This window comes from Achroia grisella, unplaced genomic scaffold (assembly GCF_030625045.1).
Source record: "Achroia grisella isolate CSIRO2021 unplaced genomic scaffold, CSIRO_AGI_Agris_v1 utg874, whole genome shotgun sequence".
Taxonomy (NCBI): domain Eukaryota; kingdom Metazoa; phylum Arthropoda; class Insecta; order Lepidoptera; family Pyralidae; genus Achroia; species Achroia grisella.
The window spans coordinates 5,273,632-5,293,608 of NW_026713051.1; the positions used below are offsets into that span (position 1 = coordinate 5,273,632).

At 35.2% G+C, this 19,977-nt stretch overlaps 1 protein-coding gene across 2 annotated transcripts in view; it reads right to left on the minus strand.

Moving 5' to 3' along the window:
* Nucleotides 1-276: 276 nt before the first annotated feature.
* Nucleotides 277-19,977, minus strand: part of LOC131853094 (CCR4-NOT transcription complex subunit 1-like) — a 40,083-nt gene continuing 20,382 nt past the window's right edge. Inside the window, exons 3-16 of one of the 2 annotated variants that reach the window (XM_059203907.1) lie at nt 17,997-18,180; nt 14,917-17,413; nt 13,319-14,729; nt 12,565-13,128; nt 11,621-11,869; nt 10,365-10,670; nt 9,402-9,782; nt 8,818-8,964; nt 8,364-8,498; nt 7,513-7,941; nt 6,718-6,902; nt 5,663-5,926; nt 1,335-1,474; nt 277-350 (exon numbers count right to left, since the gene is read on the minus strand). In XM_059203907.1, the coding sequence (XP_059059890.1) occupies nt 1,396-1,474; nt 5,663-5,926; nt 6,718-6,902; nt 7,513-7,941; nt 8,364-8,498; nt 8,818-8,964; nt 9,402-9,782; nt 10,365-10,670; nt 11,621-11,869; nt 12,565-13,128; nt 13,319-14,729; nt 14,917-17,413; nt 17,997-18,180 (6,831 nt within the window). In that variant the 3' untranslated portion in view covers nt 277-350; nt 1,335-1,395. Of the gene's footprint in view, nt 351-1,334; nt 1,475-3,305; nt 4,058-5,662; nt 5,927-6,717; nt 6,903-7,512; nt 7,942-8,363; nt 8,499-8,817; nt 8,965-9,401; nt 9,783-10,364; nt 10,671-11,620; nt 11,870-12,564; nt 13,129-13,318; nt 14,730-14,916; nt 17,414-17,996; nt 18,181-19,977 lie in introns of those variants that run through there. The other variant, XM_059203909.1, reaches the window with a different exon arrangement.

A 19,977-nucleotide genomic window follows, 5' to 3' on the forward strand; every position in this document is an offset into this window, starting at 1 on the left:
TAAATACGGTGTCTGTCGAAACGTACGTGTAATATAGAGACGTAGTATAACAGGCGTTGATGACCTCGGATGTCAGCTGGCGTGGTTATTACAAGACTACTTCAGTATTACTAATATGCAGTTTAGCGCCCTAATGCGATCCGTTCAGCCTGCTCCTACTACGTCTACATATCTATTATAATAAATATCCGGTTATTGAGTCTATTTCTCACTGAGTTTTTCACTAACCACTCTTTACTTTTTAAATAGTTTGTTCCATTGCAAGACGTGTTTGGGTGGTGGTGGCGGTGGTTGCTGTTGAGATGTTGAGGGTTGAGGGGCATCATTCTTTTGCGCCTCTGATTGGAAGCCTGCGGGGAAATTAATACAATCATTACTGTATCCTATTTAAGTAAAAAAATACCTTTCCGACCATCTCTATTAATTTTTATTAATAATCAGTTATTAAATTCATAATGTCGTTGAACCCATATGTATATATATATATATATATATAATTATACATTAACAATGATATATTAATAATGACTAAGTAGATCCCATTACCCATTAAGAAAAAAGAAATTGAACTCAAAAATTTAGCGATAATCTGCTATTTGTCACAATTTCTTTAGTGAGATATTACAAACATTTTGATGCGCGCATATTTTGATCTATATAGATTTGATCACAAAAACTATTTTTAATGATAGGTCATAAAAAATTAACACAGCGCTATCTAGTCTCACGATAAGCAGAGCTTGTGTTATGGGTACTAGATAACTGATATAAATACTTACGATATATTGCTTTTATAAATACATACATAATATACATAAAAAACACCCAGACCAATATAATCATACTCATGAATACATAAATTTTTGCACTGTGCGAGGAATCGAACCCGCGAAAATTGGAAGCAAAGCGGTGTGCTATACCGCTAAAACACCGAGGCTGTTATATACATAAACAGCGCCTGTAGTCCTTTCATTTGTATAGAGACTAAATTGGCCCATGTACCTTTAAGTTTTACTGCCATATTGATTTTTAACTAATTATTTAATTATATGAAAATATATTAAAACAAAAACTTGACATTCATAAGCGGTTAAAAATTTACATTAATAAATTATTCTTCTTTTAATATATAGGTTTAATACATATAAGAGTACATACAACCATGATGTGCAGAGAATGATTGTTGGCGGTCCAAATATGAAATAAAAATTAAAAAAAAAATGTCGCAATAAAATACCTTATCTCATTCCTTAACGGTACATAAAACGAGCTTATTTGCAACTGAATTCCATATAGCTAAAAACAAGAATGTATTCATTATCACTAGGGCTCACCTTTCTCGACATAGCTTTTAAAAATGTGCTGATGCCGGACCGACTCCCAATTGGCGCGGCGCTACTCGCCTATCTCACGTTCCCCCCCTCCCGCACCGGTCTTGTCAACGATGCACGACCTCGCAACCGACTCGAACAGTCTGCCAAAGAAATTCATATTCGACTGAGCACAACAATGTACAAAGCGATAATAATGCACTCGGATACAGAATAGGAGAAAATATACGATGAGATTGCCATAAAGAAATAATAAATGTTAGCCTTTTTTCAGGCAATACAGCTAGTATGTTAAATTTCGCCGATTATTTAATTGAATACCCATTTTGTGTATATAATAATAAATTTATATTAAACAGAAACATGTGTATATATATATATAATTGCTAAAGAAACGATGACATTCACATGAGTATGAAACAATATTACAAATATCGACTAAGGAGGGTCTCAGAGTTTATGTACTTCTATTATACATATTTTGTGATGCATGTGTATAAGATTATTGTGTATTATTAATTTATTGTGATGAGTGGTAGAATCAATAAATTTCAGAAAGTGCTTAAATTAAGTAATTTCTATTAAATTTGAACCTACAATATTTAGAATACAAGTCAATTCATGAAATATTAGTAAGATCATGCTTTTTCATAGTCTTGAACGTATTCAATTTTTTATTTAACTTATTATACAAGGTAGAAGTTATGTTGTAATAATGCCTAGCTATTTCAATACAAGATTTCAAGTATGGTAAATTTATATTATTTGAGACATGGAGGCTCAGAATGTTTTGCACGAATAGTCGACGGACAGTTAAGAGCTGGCAAATTGAATACAATTCTTCAGTAGAAAACATAATTTATTTTTTACCAGTTATGTGCTCGTTCAAATTTCAACAATATAATTTTACTGCTCCTCCCCAGGACCGGATACAATAGATAATTCCTTAAAACTATATATATATATAGTAATAACATTCTCGCGTGGGACACATTTGCATCAATATGCAGTTTCCAGGTCATTGAAGTCAATTATCACTTACATACTTAAGAGTACTTAAGGGAAAAAATAATATTACATATTATGTGCCCTTGTGAATAATTATAATATTGTTGAGTGGCATGATTTATTGAAAATAAATTTAGTTTTTGACATGTAAGATCCAATTCATAATAGTATTAGGCATTTACCGAATGTAATTAAGTTTCCATCCGATTCTGCCCACTATATCATCATTAGGATAGGTAAGTTTTGCAATTTTGAATATTCATATTCCAAAGATCATCAATATAAATTAAAAGATAGGTAAAGAGAACAAAGGATCCTACCTTGTGAAAATATAGGTGTTATACTCGTCACTGCATTCGAAATAGTACAATATGAATACGAACGCTAATTTATGTTCATAATTTAAACATGACCTGAATCTACCAATACTATTATGTGATTTCATAAAGATATATAGATGTTTCATTAGTTCATCATGTCTATAGCCCAATTTATTATATTGTATTTTTTTAATTTGTTAATGGCTACCTAATATTGTGGGGTAACAGAGGCCCATGTACATGAAAAGCACTACAGACATCACGTTATCCTGTAATTTGTCGAATCACTCTGTCTATGGTTGAAAACTGCATAATCCGTCACGTAATTTATGTGTATATAACGTGAGAATGGCGGCGAGTTTGCTTTATACTATGAAAGATAAAATGCTGCTGTCAGCATCATCATTGTTGTGTGGTGATGTATGAAGTAATAAGTGTTATACTATTCTATTCTAATTTACTGCACCCTACAACAGAAACACATCTGAAATAAATAAAACTGAAGTACCCAGGCAGACTACAAGTCTTTGGTAAAAAAGATATTCATGTATTCATTTAATGAAACATAATAGACATTACTATTAATCCATTTATTTATTATAAGTTTTATTAATAATCAAATATATCAAAATTTATATAATGCGTATGAAATGATGAGCATTGTTAATAATCACTTATTCAATTAATAATAATATTAAGTTTCTCGTGAAAAAAAAGGTACAAAATGGAATTCAATTTTTACTGTCATATTAAAATGACGTTTCTTCTTTTACATTTTGATCTTTATTATCATTTCCTACTTAAAGACATAGATCAAGTTAAAATAACAAACAAATACAATCATTCAATTAACAGAATGACTTTTATGAAATAAGTAATGAGCAATGAAGCTATATAAAGTAGAAAAACGATACGTCAAGATATTACACTCAATACTAATCGACTCTGCTCTGATATTTACTATGAATATACAATAAAAAATTGCATCCAAACCTACAAAATATTTTTATTATCGCGATTATGACGATAATGGCTAAAGTAATATAATCATATAAAATAATAATATCTCTGGATAATTAACATATTTCATACGAATCAGCTTCATGTATTTTTTTTACATGGTAAAAAGATACATGCAGTATAAACTAATACCTAGAACTATACTCATTTTGACAATACTCTGTCAAATAACAGAATCAAAATCAAATATTATAATTTAAAGATATTGATGTTCACTCAAATAATCTATTAGTAGAACATACAAAATCTTCTTACGACAGTATTCTTAAAAGTGTATAGGTTAACACAGTTATCTGTCGTATAAATCCAGCGGCAGCGGGGCGAGAATACCTCCGTGTCTCATACTAAACTGTAGATAGCCATCTGAAGCTGCAATATCTAGAAAATACTACAGGTTATGAGGTTATGATTTTTACACTATAAATTATTTAATGGAATTCAATTATTTTGTTTAATCCCGCTACAATAAGCACGTGTGTGACCACAAAGATTCGGTGCTGTGGCCAGTCCACATTGCGCCGAATAGATATGACATGCCAAATGGTAGCGAAATTAAACAAAATAATATATTAGGTTTTTCCGAAAGTAATTTGGTTTTTTCCAGAAGAGATTTAAATTTATTGTAGTTCATAAAATTAATTGTAAATTTATGAACCCAACATTACTCTTAAGCCGCATAATCATTACATGTTTTGAGAGCTGATATATCAAGCGAAATGTATGAAAAAGTTCAATTAATTCGAGACTGTTAGTCTGTGGTTGGTATCCCTTTAAGTATGGAGAACAAAAAACCCTTTTAAGTAATATTTAACTTTTTTTTTCTACTTTACTATATAAAAAGTAAAACTGCTGTTCAAGTCAGAAAGAAATTAACCAATGTGTATGGAGATGTGTTGACAGTACGCCAGAACTGGTTTGCAAATTTCTATGTCGAAGACAGACCACCTTGTGCTGTTGATTCAAGCTGATACGTGCATAAGGGGATGCAAATCAGCGAAAAACAATACAGTGAGAGCGGTGACAGGTTTTTATCGAATTCAACTGTTTATTATCATAAACTTGAAACCTCTGGGTTATTCATTATACAAAAATTGTGTAACATTTTTCCAAAATTTATAAACTAGATGACTTTCCGACCAACCCAATAATTCCATTAAGTAATGAAATGCACTTCTGCTAACAATACCTATTTTTTATAAATTGCTATTGTTGTTCATTTATTACAAAGTAGCAGAGAGGATGGATTCACATTTCTATTAGAATCTTTTTATATCGTTGTATCTACAAAAAGCATTATATTAATAATGAGACAAATAAAAATAAATTATACTATTTATATTAATATAAATATAGTGTAATGAGAGAATTAAACTACTTGTTTTCGTTTTTTCATTAGAATACTAATAATAGTTCAGTTTTAACCAAATATTATTTCATACACAACACACCATGTGCATGTAAGAATATTTGGTTAAAGCTGTCCTGCTAATTGCAAGCACAATGAAAAAACATAGCCTTTTACTGCATTCTTGAAATAATTCTGCATACTGAAATTGGAGGACAAATTTATTGAGGATTTGGAGATGGCCATGAGGCTATTATATACCCATTGTCTTTAATTGCCGTATATATACAGCAACTATTTTTTTTTGACAAGGTGTACCTGCTTTCGCACCAGTTGTCTAATTTAATAGCTAATAATGTACCTAAGAATACTTAAAATTTATTTATTACAAACAGACATTTTCTTCTTGAGTCCTACTCTCTTGACCGAGTGGTAGTGGCTTTTATGATGGTATCTCTTCGTTGTCCTCCTTGATGACAGAGCTCTTCGTAATTTGCCTCTATCTGGTATGGTTCTTACTGTACAATGGACTGCTGTGTAGCTGTTTTTATAAGGTCAAACAGACATACAAAAATCTAATCTGAAACTGTCCCTGTAACGTGTAATCGTATCGTTGAAATAACCAAAATAAAACTCACTTCTTAATCTCCGGAGCGCAGTGTACAAATTCGTGGGACCAGAACTTGTAGACAGGGTTCTTGATCAATTCGATGAACGTGATGAGCAGGCCCCATGGGTGGGGTCTATTCACGATCAGTCTCTCCAGCAGCATCCTCGTGATTTGCTCTTGCACAGCTTCCGAGTTCGCCTCCGCGAATAGGTAAAGTAGACAGCAAGAGAAGTAGTGTGTGTGGCTGTTCGGATAGCGCAGCTGGTTGGCAATCGCGTTGAGGAATAAATATCTGAAATGGACATCTCTCTTCATTCTATAACTACCAATTATCTGTAATTTCGCATGTGCAGTATATAGTTAAGTAGAATTTAAAAAAAAATCCTACTACATAACCTTATGAAATAAAGCTATATTACAAATTTCAGGATAATACATACAACACCATCCAATCCCACCCAAGCCATGTATTTGTTACGGGTACTAGACAACTGATACAAATACTTATAATTACGTAAGTATATATTATTATATATAGAAAAGGGAGAAGGGGTTTGTTAGTAATGTGAACTAATAATCCCCTTGCTGGCAATACACCATGTCAATTTGGCCACCACGTGGTTCCCCCTGGAAGCCATCGTGATATCTTCTTGTCGAATTTGCCACGATGCGCTAACTGATCTGACCTAATAGACATCTTATCATCCTCCACTGGTGCTCCATCGTATACTCTTAGCGCAACAAAAAGCACCATTCCATTATCATCCACAAAAAACACCTAGATCCATGCACTCATACTCATAAAAACTAGAATATTATAAACAGTCTGTACTGTGCGAGGAATCGATCACCTAATTGAGGTATGCTAAACCGGTGGAATACCGAAACTGTCCATTGATTAGCTTATCAACCGCGACTTCCAATATTTTTTTTATTGTGAGATTAAAATGATTTTAGATCATGAAGAGTTAATAAACAGACAGATATCAGAAACCAAAGACGGATGGTTAGTAAAAATAAAAAAAAACTCAAAACCTGTGGAGCATGGCGGCTCCTATTTTGAAGCTTACACACAACACTTACCTTCCTTCATAATCAAAATCGACCGTGAAGTTCTGGAAGATGTCCATGTGAGCCGAGTGTGCTATGGTGGACATATTGGGCGTTTGTCCCTTGGATCGAATATAGGATATCGCCTGTGTACCAACATACAACACTACGGCGTTCATCAGCTGGCTATTGTAACGGCGGCCTGGTTCGTTTAACACCTAAATGTAAATATCATATTTAGTCATATTTTACTAGCTGTCGAAATAGGCTGGAATTTATAGCCTGCTTGATTCTGATATATAAGCTATATCTGTCAGCTATATCTGATATATAGTAGTTTTATTAAAATTAATTTAGTAGTTTTTGTGGGAAATATCATATATCTATCCATATGTCCAAAACTCACACGTTTATAATATGTATTAGGAAGAAATAACATAAAAATGTGCCCGTTGAGTTCCTTGTCAGTTGCCCTCATATTAAATTGCTATTCAAACTGGACGGTAGTGATTGTGATTATTTTTTAATTTTTCATGTTTTTTTATTAAATATGTGGCGGAAAATGACGTATTTGACTAAATCATTTTAAATTTGACTTTGTGTGCAATTATTTTTTTAATAAAATACAGCCCATGTCGCTTAATTTGAATGATTATTTGTATTAAGTATTTTTTTAATTAATCCAATACAAATACTAAATCAAAGCTATCCACTTTATATTAGTCCGTAGTGCTTGTATTTATATACTAAGATTACCACTTACTGACAGCGCTATACCAGTACATAATTTAATCAACTTAAAAATTTGCAATGGATAAATGGCACTACCTGCATGTTACCGCGCAGTTCCGATAGGAAAGTCACTGGCGCGCGCGCCTTGAGATACGCGTCGAGATCCTTCTTGAACTGCGACGATGGCAAGATAGTGGTGTAATTGATGACGGCACGCGGCGGCAGGTTGATCTCGGCCAGCAAGTCCACCTTTAGGTTGGGCGTGAAAGGATCAGGAAGGCGCATGTTCCTCGGGAACGCAGACAATATGAGGTTCCTCATCTGAATGCAATTGGGTGGTATTTCGTCACAGAAACCGTAGTGATAGTCGCACAAGAACTCTGGGAAGTCATGCAATAAGACAAGCAGCACTTTCAGAGTGCCTTTGTACAGCATCATGACGGGTGGCGCCAGTTCAGTGTTACGGAGGAACGGATCCAAGAATTTGAACAAGTCGATCAGCAGTGTCGAGTACATTCCCCATCCCTGCGAAATAATATAGAAATATGAATGATATCAAGGTACACTTAATAAAAAGTTGACTGTTTGAGTCCTCGGTTTTCCTACTTCAATTAAACCAGCTTGCTATGTTCCCATATTTCCTATTTCAAGCACACCAAAAAGAACTAGTTACCGCAGGCCACCTGCGTGTTTACAGAATTAACAATATATTGTTAATTCTGTAGACTAACAATAACGATTATTGTAATTCTATAGACTAACAATCCAAATTTCATGATGTTTCATGAAATTGTAATTCATTATCGTATTTAGTTACAGATGCAAGGGTTTGATCTCCGTACAACACAAACATTTACAATCAGGTAAGTACATCTGTTATATCTTTCTTTATTTTTAAATAGTCGACGTATACATTGAAATTCGTAGAGCTTTATTCATAAACTAACCTTTTGCTGCGGCGTGACTGCCAGCACGCGGTTGATAAAGGCGCGATGAGCCACAATCTCGAGCCAAGCGAAGCAGAAGCCAGATGCGTTGCTGGGCCGTATAATGCGTAGTGTGTGACAAAACGCAGTGAGTACCTGGGGTATTTCATACAATTGTGATACTTTCGTACAGCTTTTATTTTTCTATCGTAAATAATAGAATGTCCTGTCTATACAGGAATTCCTTTCTTCGCAGGGAATTACTGTGCACGCTATTAGGACTGCTCTGCTCTGATCTACATTTATTTATAATTGTAATTGGTTGTTGACAAAAGTAATCAAAAATAGTACGAAATTTTGTATAAAAATAATTTCTATTAATTTGACATAAAATCCAGTTTAACCCAAGGACATATACATAAAACTGAGACGTCACACTAGAACTTTCAATTCCACGAATAGAGAGTTAACTTACCTGGTAATTCATGGACTCTAAAACAGGTTCTGCCATGTTCATGTCGAGGAACAAGATGATTAGGAGCCTGTGATATGGCAGCTGCTGGAAGTTGACGCCCTGCTCCTCGTGGTCCAGCAGTATCCAGCCGGCGATGACACCGAGTATCTGTAACGTGTATATGTCTTATATCCAAATAATATATGTCACGCCTGGAAGTAAAAATAAATATTTTAAATATAGATATACATATAAATATTTATTTATTATTATTATAGCTTGTCGTTGGCAAATGCCGAAGACAAGTTTGGAAAACAGGAAGGCGGAGTTTAGGAATGGATTTATATATATAAATATATTTAAATTTTATTTTACACAAAATAGAACAAATATTTCACCAGGAGATAATACTAGACTAAATACTTATACTTTATAAAGAGTAGAGTTAGAAGTAGGATAGAATAAGGGCAGTGAAATTAATGGGTATGGAGTCGTAACACCTTACCAATGCATAAGAGGTGTTAGAGGCGTCACAGGGTACTCTATGACATCGTGATATTGGCTGTCGGCATGTTTGCCTTTGCCAGTCTGAAAATTTAACCTACCTTGTTCAAGAGGTTCAGTTTGGGGGTAGGGTTACCGCTCTCAGCTGTATTCTTGATAAGCAGCGACACAAGTTTAATAAATGAATCGCACATCGTGTAAAACTTCTCTTTCTTCGAGGGCACCTGTGGTGGGTTGACCCTTTCCTCGTTCAGTTGTTGGTATACGTTCTCGATGCACATCTGAGAGGCAATCTTGAAGAATCTAGTGACCATGTCGTCCGACTTCAATATGCCGTTCATATTCATACGATGAACGTACAGATTGAAATTCTGTGCGATCTCTATCTCAGTTAGTGGATTGAGCAGGTTTGTTCTCCATTCGCGGAGTAGGCTCTCTGTTTTCTCTTGTAGACCAGGTGGATCCTCGAATTCTCGTGATTGCTGGTTAAGAAAACTTAGGATTTAGTAATGTCATTTATATATATTCACGTCAACTGACTTATTCCGGTACACACAATTTATATTATCACGATTAAAAGCTATGATGAAAATCACTTACCGAAAATGGATAAAAGCTGTCAAGTTCATGTTAAATATAAAAAAGTATGAATACAATATGTTATGAAACAACAGTTATGATACAAAAATGAATAATAGTAAAGTAGTCTTGAGATTTTACCAGGAATCACAAATATTTTTGGAACACTTAAACGAAAGGTGCAACCTACTCTGTACTTTTACCTTTTGTACTACGACGGTGGCTAACACGCGAATGACTCAACTGATCCTAAGTGAAGTGTTTCTTGATACATTCCAAATGTGATGGTATGATTGAAAACTAATATTCAAACATGCTTATTTGAAATAAGGTGTATTCCAATTTAATATATTATATATTTCTGTTTATTTAAATTGTATATTTATGTATAATAAAATGTAAAGTTCCTGATAAAATTTTATTATTATTATTTTCAACTCTAACAAAGGAATTGTGTTTTTTAATAAATCCCTACTTCTACTTACACGAACTGCCATAATTCCAGAATGAATGTGTGCCGTCGGGCCAAGAGGTGACCTCTCGCCCAAATAGGCGCTAGGGTCCTGATTGACCCGCAGCATCTCGATCAGGGTTCCCAACCCCTCCGGAGGTTGTTGTCGCGAGTGAGTCATGATGCGCACCAGCATATCCGTTGTGTGGAACAAGTCCGCCTCGGTGACGAACATGTTGTTCCTATCGTCGACCAGGTAGAGCTGAACTAGTTGCATTGCAAACGCCACGGACATGTAGTTGCCCCCGTTGTCCATCATGTGGGCAATAGCAATGTCGTACTGCGATAAAGATGATTTGTTATTTAATGGTTCACCCACTAAGATACAGTAATACAATATATCATGCAATAACACATATACTAGTTGTTTTCTACCTGTTCTTACGTTTACAGCATGCTTTTTGTTACGAGATAACATTAAAACTACGACATTATTACCATTACACACATTCAAATTAACAATTGATGTATATAACTATAGAATCATAAATAATACTTCTCCTTCCAGAATTTAGGAATAAATTAGAAATTCAAGCTGCAGGTTGCTAGTGAGTACAGTCCAGTTTTATTAAAGAAACCGTACTCAATATGTTTGTCATGCTTTAAATCACAGCATAACCAATCATGAAAATTGGAACATACATAATTATTTATTTGAGAGATAAAGCCCAGTTTTCTTATCATTTATATGGCTAGAAGGATAAAGTGGTACAGATGCTATTATCAATCTTAGATATTAATCGTGTCTTCGGCTGCTCTTGTCTAAGGTAAGCATATGCCTGTATAGTGCCTATACAGACTATAAGCACTGTAGTCTTCGTGATACAATCTATTTTTTTATAATAAAAAAATACCATCTATTTTCATGCAAAATTACATTAAGATCCATTCCGCACTTTTGTTGTGAAAACCCAACAAACAGACAGAAAACCCAAGAAACAAACAAACAGACACTATTGTAAATCAGAAATTAATCTGAATGGCAGAACACAACTGACGTATACTAAGTTATTAATATAGTGAAATATACTTCGAATTATATTCATCATCATTAGATTTCTTAATAAAAGTGAGCAATATAGAACCCTTATCAAAATATCATCCAAATCTCAGATGAATCTTTGAAATTAATTATATCCTCCGAATTCTTTACTTTTACTACATACTAATAAAAGGTACTGTAAGAAGTTGAATACTTAATTACGAATCAACTATTGGAGTAGAACATACCTGGTGCAAGTTAACCAAATGATTTCTGATGAGGCAGTCGACAGCCTCAATGTTGTATCTGAGATCTTCCCTGCACTCTGTAAGGCAGCAGGTGATCTGCTTAGTTGTCCATGCATGTCCATAAACGCGGCCATCCTCCAACAGTTTCAGTACACGAATGTGGATATCGCGATAGCGTGTCATCATCTCCAAGTGGTCACCGGAGGCGCCGGGTTGGACCATGTGTCCATCGAGCAGACCTTCCACGGCCTATTATCAATAATTCATGCATTTTACAACCACATTAGTGTATACGCACATCGCCTGTTTGCGACTACATTGTGTTGTTAATTACATGTTATAAAAATACATTAAGTTTACATTACTATAATGCAATATAAATAGGATAATATAAACATCTAGCACAGTAGGTTTTTGTTGTTTATGTGGTCTAACCAATATTTTAAGGGGTTTCAGCTGGTAGCTCTACTACTGGTAGGTAGTAGGTACTCAATACCAATAGGAATTTCAATCATGAAGAATTTTATGTCGTGTCACAGGTATTTACATAAATCTTTCAACTTACTTATATTATAGGCAAATGATGTGGATATGCTTAAATGATCATATAAATACATCTAATTCTGTTCTTTAGCTGCTAAATATGTTTAATTAACTTTGTTATAAGATAAACACAATAAAATTAAAATAGTTATATATAGTTTGTTAAACAAATAGATTTCCCCAGAAAACATTACAATTGTGTGAACAGCGCGCCATTAACAATTACCCGTAACGCGAATTAGGTATAACAAGTCGCGTTTTTTTCCTCTTTTGTAATTACTCTGAAATACACATTTATAGATTCTGAGAAACTGAAAATAACTCGACAAACAGGTTAAATACAAAGACAAAGATTATTAGATTTAAGAAAAAACGGCTAATATAAATTAAATAATATTTACCTTCTGCAAAAGAGTGCAACCGGATACGATGTCACGGTTCCTCCTCGCAATGTAAAGACATTCTAACAGTGAGTGCATGTTTCCGGCTTGTACAGTGAGGGTCGCAACTCCGACGGAGTTCGCCAGGAACATGTCTGCAGCGGTGATCAGCGCTGTCATCTCATCCGCACCGTACACCTGAGTCGGGTTTATAACTTGGCTGAAAGTCAGCTGTGGCATCTGGTCCTGTGCTGATGGTCTAGGAATGAACATGCCAGCATCTCGAATAGGCATGAAGCCTGGAATATTGCATGCGAATTCTTCGTATACAGATATTTGCATTTCTGTGGGACCGCTAACACGTAGACGAACCCTTTCCGAGATTCTCTCTGTCTGATAGGACAGAACGACAGGGTCGTAATAGCGTCTGCCCTCCTGCCTTGCGATCTTTCTAATCTCATAGTCGTTCATCAATCTTTTGTCGAGTTCGGGTAAAGCCTTTTCCACGGCTGTTTTCTGAATAAAAGCGCACGCGAGTTCCATATTTTCAGTAGCTAGAACTGCTGCGGCGCTTTCGACGATTTCCTAAAATATATTTGTTGTTATTCATCCATTTTAAATGCATAATAAACATAAAAAAGATTTACAAGAAATGATAAGAGTATATTAAAAAAAAGATTTAGTTAGAAGTAGATTTGAGATTCATGGATGAAAGGATGTGCCTTTCAGCCATGAATCTCAAATGGAGGTATATTAGATTGGATAAGAAATATACCTGTTGTGGTGTCGAAGGCATTAACGCTGTTATGAATGAAGTCTTCAAGTTGGTGCTAATGGTGGTAATGATCTGTTCGCGACAAGTGATCATGGCCATACCAGCAGTCAAGTTTCTCATCATATGATGTGCGCATGTACGCATTCTTACTTCATCCGGGTCCAGAGCAAAATCTTTTCTGATTATCTGCTCGCATGTAGTCAATGCATACTTAATTGACCGGTCCACTACTGGGTGAATCCATTCCTGAATTGACCTCTCTATCGCGGGCTTGACAAACTGCTTTAAATGGGGGAAATTTTGGAATAGAATAATGTGCGGATTGAAAATTATCTTTTGACCAAAGGCAGAAGTTGATGTCACATTAACGTCTAGATAGCTAAATCTGGGCTCCGGTAAACCTATCATGCCCATCATATTGGGGTCGTTTGCGATAAGCGCCCCGGTGGGCGTCGCGGCTATTGCCAGGTCCTCTGGCATCAACATAGGTGGTTGTGTCATCATTTGTAATTGTGGTGGAACCAATACCGTCTGAGGCACCGGCATGACATTCGGCGCCTCTTTATTTGGTTTGGGCTGTGAAAGTTGGAACTCTATTAAGCGAAGTTTCTCAGGATCTTTCAAGTATAAAGTCGGTTTAAGGTCTGTAATGTCTAGTCCAAGGTTTTTGCAGAGGACTTCTATTTCAAACTTCAAGTTCAATTTCAAATCTTGCTCTGTATGAAGTTCTGCGAGAACGTTCATTAGCGACATTGTCCAAGGATTTGGTGGTCTGAACACGACGCTTTTAGCGCAAGACTCTAAGATTTTCGCGACAAATGGTACCACATACAGCAGTTCTTGTTGGCCTTTGTGATATGCTTCAAGTAATAATGCTTTGAGATCTAAATCAATATGTAAAATGGGTTGATTACGAGCTAAGGTCAGCATGCCAAGCCAGTGACCAAGATTTTTCAGTAGTGAACGGTCAGAAAAGTTTGCAATTCCTTTGTCCGAGCGTAAGAGAACTCTGATGTTACGATAAGTCTCTTTGGTGACCATTTTATTGATGTCACGAATTTTAAGAACATCAAGGAAATTGGAATATAGTACGTGGAAATTTAATTCGATAGACGCACGCTTCATGACCAGATATTGAGATAGCCATGGATAATATTCGTCAGTGATTATTTCCTTGAGCTCTTCACATTTTGTCTGGAGGTTCAATTGACTGAGGTTATTGAAAATGAAGGCCGTTTTATCTTGTACAGCCTCTGGGGGAGAATTAATTTTCTCCTCCCTGTCGGTTGCAGTAAGAAGCGTATCGATGTTGGTTGCGTTCGCAATGGAGGGTCGACTTCCCAAGCCTCCAATGCCACAGCTCGAGATTTTCGGTATGGCTGACATTGCCGAATGTGCGCATACAACAGCCCTATAATATTAATAAAAATTAATACGATCAACGGAACATTTTACCCAAAAATATCATATATGTTTAGCTAAATTCGGTTTTTTTTTTAATATATATTAGAGCTTTAAATTTTTATACATCTTGACTCATATATAAAAAATAAAAAAAGTTTACTTTTAAGATGCTTAAATGTGTATGTTTAACGTACCTGTAGGGCGCCGAAACAACAACAGGAACTTGATTCAGCATTGCTGAACCGGGCGGTAAAACGGGGCCTTGAGGTTTAGTGGGCGGTTCTTGACTCTGCAGACCATATTCAGTGTACTCGATCAGATGTGGAGGGAATTCACTAAAATGTGGAATAGCTCTTACATGCTCACAGTATTTGTGGTAATCTTTAAGACGCGATTTAAATCGATCTAGAGCAGCTATACCGAAGTAATACATTTTAGAGCCCTCCGGCTTCCGTAGCGCATCAAGCACGAATCGTAAAGCTAAACCCAACGATACGTAACTTGGAACAAGTCCTTTTTCGATGATACCGCCGAATAGTTGGGCGGTTATATGTAATTCCTTATCCGGATACTGAGGGAAAAACTTGTATTCTTCAAAAAGATTACGTAGCATACAGGAGAACACATCCTGTTCTCTTTTATTTGGAGAATCTTGAAATTTCTTCAACATATCCAATACCTCGTCTATAGATAAAGTAGGATGCGGTGGGTGATTGTATATTCTTTGAAAATAACCATTTGCTTCATCTTCTATTTCCTTGGTGACATTGTGCATCATTTCAGGAAAATGTATAGGTTCCGGAATACGTGGTTTTTCCATCGGTGGCATAGGAGCCATTCTAGCCAGAGCACCCATATTGGCAACATTTGCATTATGCGGGATTGGCATCATCGCAAAAGGACTATTAGGCGCTGCCCCCATCAATCGAGAAGGTGAGCCTGGTGCTGCAACTAACGGACCAAGAGTTCCAGGCATAGCAAAAGCAGTATTTGCCGGAGCTCCCAAAGTCATGTTAGCTACATTTGTCGTCAAACTAGCAATAGTTTCAACATGCGGAGTAAACAACGGCCCTCCTAAGCCTATGGCTGGATTAAATGGTGCTTCAATGATTCTCGTGTGTGGACGAGCTATACCGATGCTTTGTCTTTTGTTAATTAATAGTGGCTGGCAGTTACCGATGACGTTGTATATAGCTTCCTGTAATTCCGGTTGCACGTTTGGTACACACAACTGTAAGCAAGTTAACATAGTGGTTATAGTCTCGTTGGGAAGCTGCGCTGCTTTAGGTAATTGATCTTCTGGTTTCATGAGCATTTGAGGGCATCTTCTCTGTAGAAATTTAACCATCGCTGACACGAATATCTCGCCATGGTCTCTGATCTTGTCCGTCAACCACTTATCAAGTTTAAGGTACTCACGTCGTGATGCTAAACAAGCAAGGTCGATAACGAATGGAAAAGACTGTACATTTAATAATAATGACAGTGCCTTCAGATCTTGAGCAACATCTAATATTCTGGATAATTTTGACTGATCACATTCGCCACGTATGTACCAATCTGCCATAGAATGCATAATGATGGGCTTTATATTGGGATTTTGTGTATGCCAAGCATGATGTAATATAGTTCCAGAATTAGGATGATTGCCTAAGAAGACTGGTATGAGCATTGTCATGAGCTCTTGCCTAAAAGCAGTTATAGGTGGTGGTATTTGCAGTAAAGCAAGAAGTAAAATATCAGGACAGTGTTGTAATGGAAACTTGAGTAAATCATGGACTTGTATATAATATCCACGCTCAGCAGTGAATATAAGAAGTTCTACCAAACAAAGGCATCGCCAAGTAGCTATTTCCTTATTGTCCGTTTCGGGTGGAGACTTGAGAAGGTCAATTTGTACCGGATGAAAAGGATGATCAGCAAAACAGAAAATATCTGGATGTTTAATGATAGCGCTGATTAGACTCATTTGTCCCTCTAAGTTGACCCAACGACGACAGAGGTAGTCTACAGGAAATATATTTGAAGGATATCCTGCGCTCTGTAGGCCTAGACGTAAAATAGAGAACAATAAACCCAGTCCTTGTCTGTCAGGAACTAGAAATTCAGGATTATCTAGTTGTAGTATTACTTCCTTCCAATTCAAGTTAGAGGCGAGCTCCTTGAGAGTTTGCACGAATACATCAGGATTCCATGTCTCCCCATGATTGAGACACAAGGTCTCTTTTTTAGTATCATGGGTCATCCAATAATTGCCCGGTGTCTGTATTTGTGGGCCATCTTGGATTGTGGTGTGGTATCTAATCATTAAAGATATCATTCTGGCAACGTCCATAGCCGTTGGCTCACGTGCTCCAAAATTCAGCATGTTGTTCTTGCAGTCTTCCACTGAGGAAGTGAATGAATAGCCAATATCCCTGATGACCTCCGCTAGTGAGTTATCCATCATTGCTGCTGTCATGTCATCAGCTGTGGTCATTTCCTCCAAAGGAGACTGGGTATCATCCGGATACAGTAATGGAGCTAATACGATTGGAACTACTTCGCGGCGAAAGTCTACACGTAACCGTAATAAGAATAATTCTTTAGTCACAGTCGCTAGTGTTTGTTGAGCAAGATTAGTAAGTAGAGTTTGCAATACTTCAGGGCTGCATTCCTGAAGACCTGCACGCTCCACTTGATGCCCACGTTCTGCAAGATATAAATTAGACATTAATTAAGTATTCAGTTTAGACCAGTATTTCACAACATTTCCTACATCCCACAGGGTAGTAATTTCATTGTTAAGGAGGAAATTCGAAAATTGACTTTCCCTCTCTACTCGACGAGTTTAAACCTTTTACACATAAATGCAATGCTAGATTTTTATGCCAAAGACAACGTAAAAAGCAAATTCTTAAATAATTGTTTTAACAAATCATTTAATGATTATTTGCATTATTTAGTTTTTCTATTTATTCAGTATTTCAATATAATGTATATTTTTTGTATTGTATTATATTGCCAATTATTAATGCTGCTGCTTGTTGCATTTAAATTTATGGTTTCTGTTTCGATTTTGCATGTTAAATTTACTTACTGTGTTTCCTTAATTAAATTTTTAATGTTAAAAATTATGTATCATAATAATTTTAGAAAGGCTAAGTAAGGGCTATATTATTTTTGCCATGCAACACATGGAAAAAGAATAAAGGTTGGGTAACAGTAACACTACTCAGTGTTACTGTTACCCAACCTAAACGATACTAATAAGTGTTGGTCATTTATAACTCACCCGCGTCGAGGTAGCACTGCACGAGATCTAGAAATCTCTTTTTCAAGTGCTGTTTTGCCAATGATACTATTTCTGGCTTTGAAGAATGTCTTCTCAATATCAACGAGAAAGCCACATCTTCTGCAGTAGTTAATCTCAGTAATCTTGACAACCGATTAAGTAAAGTGTTTGTCGGTTTTAATATCTGAAAACATGATGATGTCTAAAATTTATAAAACTTAATAAAGAAATTGTTCAAAAGCGACAAGTAGGAACATATTGCCCATTACATTCGAGATAGAAACAAGTGTTGCTCCCTACAAATATATAATAAACATTGACATATTAAAAACTTTTAATTATTACCTACATCGGAATGAAGTCTGTTATGTCCGTGTGTTTATTGAATATCCATGAGCCAGCTGCAGTTAACAAATATATTTTACAAACATCTTACACATTTGCAATTTTATGAATATACACACATATTAATCTAAATATGTAAGTTGTTCTTAAGAACAATAGTTCTACATATTTACATTAATAAACAATTATTATTTAATATATGTTAATACATCTTAGTACATAATACACAAAGGAACACTTTAAAATGTCATATGTACTATAAATATTACAAAATATATAAAATAAAATAACTGCAAAACATGAGTCTGTATGCTGGGATAAAATTAAAATATAAAATTATATTAAATTAGGACAAACAGACAACACAATTCGCGTCACATTCGAATAATGGGCAACAAAAAATAACCTACCTGAATGCTACCTCTTGTTTCTACATAATAATAATAATAACAAAACTTCTACTATTTATATAAGGTATAGTTGGAAGTAAATTTCAAGAATTAAAATGTAAACAAAGAAATGCCGTTGTTGTATAAAATATGTTTTAAGCGAGTTCTAAGTTTTTTTTATAATAATTTATTGCAATATTGGCTAGTTCATGTATATTAAGCATACATGTTTTCATTATGATACAGTCAGTTTGATGTAATTTATATAATTTTTAATAGTTTAATGGTTAAATTTTATTAATATTATTAATATAAAATAGATATCTCAGGTATATATGTCCATGTATTCAAGTACAAGTTATGAATTACTTAAAAACTAAAGTACACAAAATGGAGCCCTATTTCTAATTATTCTTTAATAATGCTTCAACTTACCTAGTAATTGATATCTCAATAATCGTATTTAACGAAAAAAATTAACAAAATATTTAAAAGTACCTGTCATAATGTCAGTATCACGATACATTTTTTACGGTTTTTATTTAAGTATTATCAGTAACTATTTCATGATTTTTTTAAGTATAAAATACTGTTCTACATTTTTGAAATAGATGTACAAAGCGAGGAGTAGTACTATTCGTTAATAAAACTAATGGTTGACTTTAAGTCGTCCGTATCGCCTGCCTGTATATAGGATTTGGAGATAATTGGACACGTTCGCCTGCGACGTGAGGAAAAACGTAACTAAGGAAACTTAAGGCTTTCCTTAAGTTGTGCCGCGCCTCTTAACTACGCGCATGCGGAGGGATATCAGTCTTATTACTATAAACACGACGGCCTCGGTGGTGTAACGGTTTAGCACACCGCTTTCCGATGATCGTGGGTTTGATTCCTCACACGGTAGAAACATTTGTATTCAAGAGTACGATTGTTAGCTATCGGTCAGGGTACTTTTTATGTATGTATTTACAAAAAAAAGTCTAAATATTGATATCAGTTGTCTAGTATCCAGATGACCATGAATTGTAAAAAAAAAAATAGAGTTGGTAAGTAATAGTGGGTGGTAGTAGTAGTACAGTGATACGGGTAGTAGAATACATCTTATGAATGCACCCTATAAACAGACAGATGTATATTTTATCATTACATATAAAATAAAGTCGCTGTCGCTGTCTGTCCCTATGAATGTTTAAATCTTTAAAACTACGCAACGGATTTTGAAACGTTTTTTTTTTAAAGATAGTGAG